Here is a 3,013-nt window from a genome sequence, read left to right on the forward strand (position 1 = left end):
TTTATGTGAGTTATCGTGTTGTCAAGTGTCCCACACTTAGAACTTAAAGAGCGGCGCTGCACAATTTTTCTCGCCTGTGCCTTTCAGACGAATGGACGTCACTGAACGACAGGGACAAACCCGATCCCGGGAAGCTCGATTCTGTGTAGGGACCCATTAGCCACACAATGTTCTTAGCTGCAAGTGAAGTAAAACCGTTTGCGCCAGAATGTTGCATTTTGTCACGTATGTGCTCAAACCAAGAACCATCCTAATTTACGTCCATATTTTTGCAGCTCAGCAAATCACATTGTCCACTGAAGCAATCATTCCTCTGGTGAAAAAGACTGGTGGAATAATTTCCAAGCATCGCTGAGACCTCAGGATGCCTAAATGGGGCTCACAAGTTTGGATTAGTACCCTGAACTCAATTTCCAGATTGCTTTAACCCATTAGAGACAGGTCATGGCTTTCGAAAATTCAATTCCATTGTGCGAATACTGAGCTCATTCTGAGTATCAATCAGTGATCAGAGGGGTCGAGCCGCCACAGCCAATGCGCAAACAAATGTCCTCCCCCATTTCAGCCTCTCTCTCCGGAATGACGGACAATGTTGATTCCTTTAAGATCCAACTATGTGAGCCCCCTGCTTTCTGCCCATATAAGCACCCAATGAACCTGCCCCTACTGAACCTAATGAGCTATGGACCTGCTAGACTTTAGTTGAACTCGGGTTGGAGCACCCGGCGATTCGTTTTTGTGCTCTACGCGCATGTTGGTCGGGCTGTCTGCCAGTTGTGCAGATGGTTGTTTTCCGCGTTCATGGATAAAGCCCATGGGTTAAAAAAACCCTGAATTTCTGTGGTTATAACAGTTTCGCCATTGCTGTGTCCATTTTTGGTCGCAGAATATGTTTACGGAGTTGGATACTACACGGCTGCCAGATGTAGTCGCTGCTGACGAAATTCCTGACCAGACAGAGTCATCCTATTTATTTCCATCCAATCTACCAAGACAGAATTTAGCAGGTGGGAGGGGAGTTTTCGCAAACTTTTTTGAGGAAATGGCGGGACCCGGGGCGACAGATGCTCTGACCAACCGAACGCAGTGTAACTCAAAAGAACCGAACAAATGTGCAAGGTTTGAAACTCCTTTTGCAAAGGAAGGGAGTGAGGATGATTTCTATGTGCTCAGCGACCATGGATATCCCATGCAGGCCTTTTATGATAATTTGGCGGACAACGACCTAGATATTTTGGATCAGTACAAACACTTTGTTGATCGTTCGAGAGAAAATTCAACTCCGATCGAACCATATTGCTGCACGGTAAGCTATTTTAGGCAGTGCTTTTTTGTTTGACCTGATCGTAGCTCGACTTCTTAGAATATCATAAATAGCCTCAGTGAGGGTCGTTTGAAGTTTGTGACTGTCCCTCGCCATCTCAAGCACGGATAACCAAGTCCTGTGGAGTTTGCCAAAGATGTACTGCCTATACTGCCTTCGCAACAGTTTGAGTTAAAAACATGAGATCACAGTTAAGTCGCATCTTCTTAAGTACCGAAGTCTGGCTTCGGCTGGTTCTGTTTTTTTGCTTTGAACAGAATATGACCTCCCGAGGCTTTCGCACAGTGTCACAGGAGGGCAGTTTTACTACATCATACTAAGCGGTAGTTGAATGTGTCCATCGTTTTGAGTTTAAGAGAACCTACGACCCAGCATGTTTGCAGATTTAGCTCACTAGGTCACCAGTAGCGGTTAATCACCAAACAAATGCTGGGCGTTCCATGTTTCACATCAAAGAGAATCGATTGAGGATAAAACTCCCAGGAGAACAAGTTCTAGGGCATAGGTAACATGAATCTTGGTTTAAGAATTAGCAATAGTTTAGAGGTTAGGCAGATTTTTTGGAGTGGTGCTGGGTCCACTAAACATTTTATTCGTGATCTCAGTGCGGTGGGGTTTGGGTCGGTTGGAATTCATCAAGCAGTCTTGCAGTTGACTGCGAAGCGCGGCTCTCCAAATCATACGTCAGACTGTTGTTCGGCTGTCACTAGAAATGAAAGCCGATACGACTACTGGTATCTATTTTGAAAGATTTTCAGATGTGACCATCTTGAAGGCGATCCCTGGAGTTGGTGTCGATGTTCCAGTCTTGGGAAGCTGCCCCGAAGATTCCTGGCTATAAGGTTAGCAGTGAGCGAGCTAGGCGTAGTTAGGTTTGACAAAAAACCTGGGACGTAAGTGCAGTTTTTGTAACTTCTCACAGGAATAAAGTATATGTTTATTGCAGCAAATTGTCCGCAGTAGGCTAGGCTGAACTCGGGATGGTGCAGTGCTTGAGGCGCGAACATACTGACAGGAAGGTCCGTGGTTCTAACTCGACCTCTTCATCTCGACTGCTCCTCTCTAGGTCTGGGCAACCTGGCAGTCTCCCGGCCCTCGTTCTTCCTTCGGGTGATATGGTATTTAGGTACCGAAAGGATGCCACAGGTGAACTATTATATTTTTATTAGTAGGTTAGGGTTTTCAGTCTTCGGATTGGTTTACTTGTTCTCCTACTCTAGGTTTTTCTCGCGCTTGAGCCATGGGCTGTAGGCCTGTACAAGTTACTCAACTTGAAATCCGGTGTGAGCTATCTTACTGGGTTGACTGGAGTCGCATCAGACGACCTCGTAGAGCGACGTGTCCATTGGGTGTTCGTTTGCTGCCTCAGCATCATCATCATCATCATCATTGTCAGCTGTAAGAACCGCGTACTCGTCGTACACTGGTTGTAGCTGCCACAGTTTCGTTCACCGATGATTGGGGGCGGGTAGGTAGCTGCGCATTGCACGCGCGAGCTGGTAAATTGGTGCATAAATCTAGCACTGTCAGTGGGTTATCAAGTGGGGGTGGGGGGTGGAAAGGAGCTATGCATTGAAGGCAATAGCTTTGATGCATGAGCGCCATTGAGGGCGCGACTGGGCCATGTCTGATAATGTCTCTAGCCATTGATGTGGCCCGTCTCGGGGTCCCCATCCAGGAAGACGGCAG

The 3,013-nt window shown here is 46.9% G+C and overlaps 1 protein-coding gene across 1 annotated transcript in view; it reads left to right on the forward strand.

Moving 5' to 3' along the window:
* Nucleotides 1–746: 746 nt before the first annotated feature.
* The window catches only part of T265_04823 (hypothetical protein), a gene marked incomplete at both ends in the record, with an annotated part of 50,689 nt that continues 48,422 nt past the window's right edge, over nucleotides 747–3,013 (forward strand). The window contains one exon of the mRNA XM_009169669.1: nucleotides 747–1,306. Within this exon, the coding sequence (XP_009167933.1) occupies nucleotides 890–1,306 (417 nt within the window). The remainder of the gene's footprint in view (nucleotides 1,307–3,013) is intronic.

Source organism: Opisthorchis viverrini (genome assembly GCF_000715545.1).
Source record: "Opisthorchis viverrini unplaced genomic scaffold opera_v5_85, whole genome shotgun sequence".
Lineage (NCBI taxonomy): Eukaryota > Metazoa > Platyhelminthes > Trematoda > Opisthorchiida > Opisthorchiidae > Opisthorchis > Opisthorchis viverrini.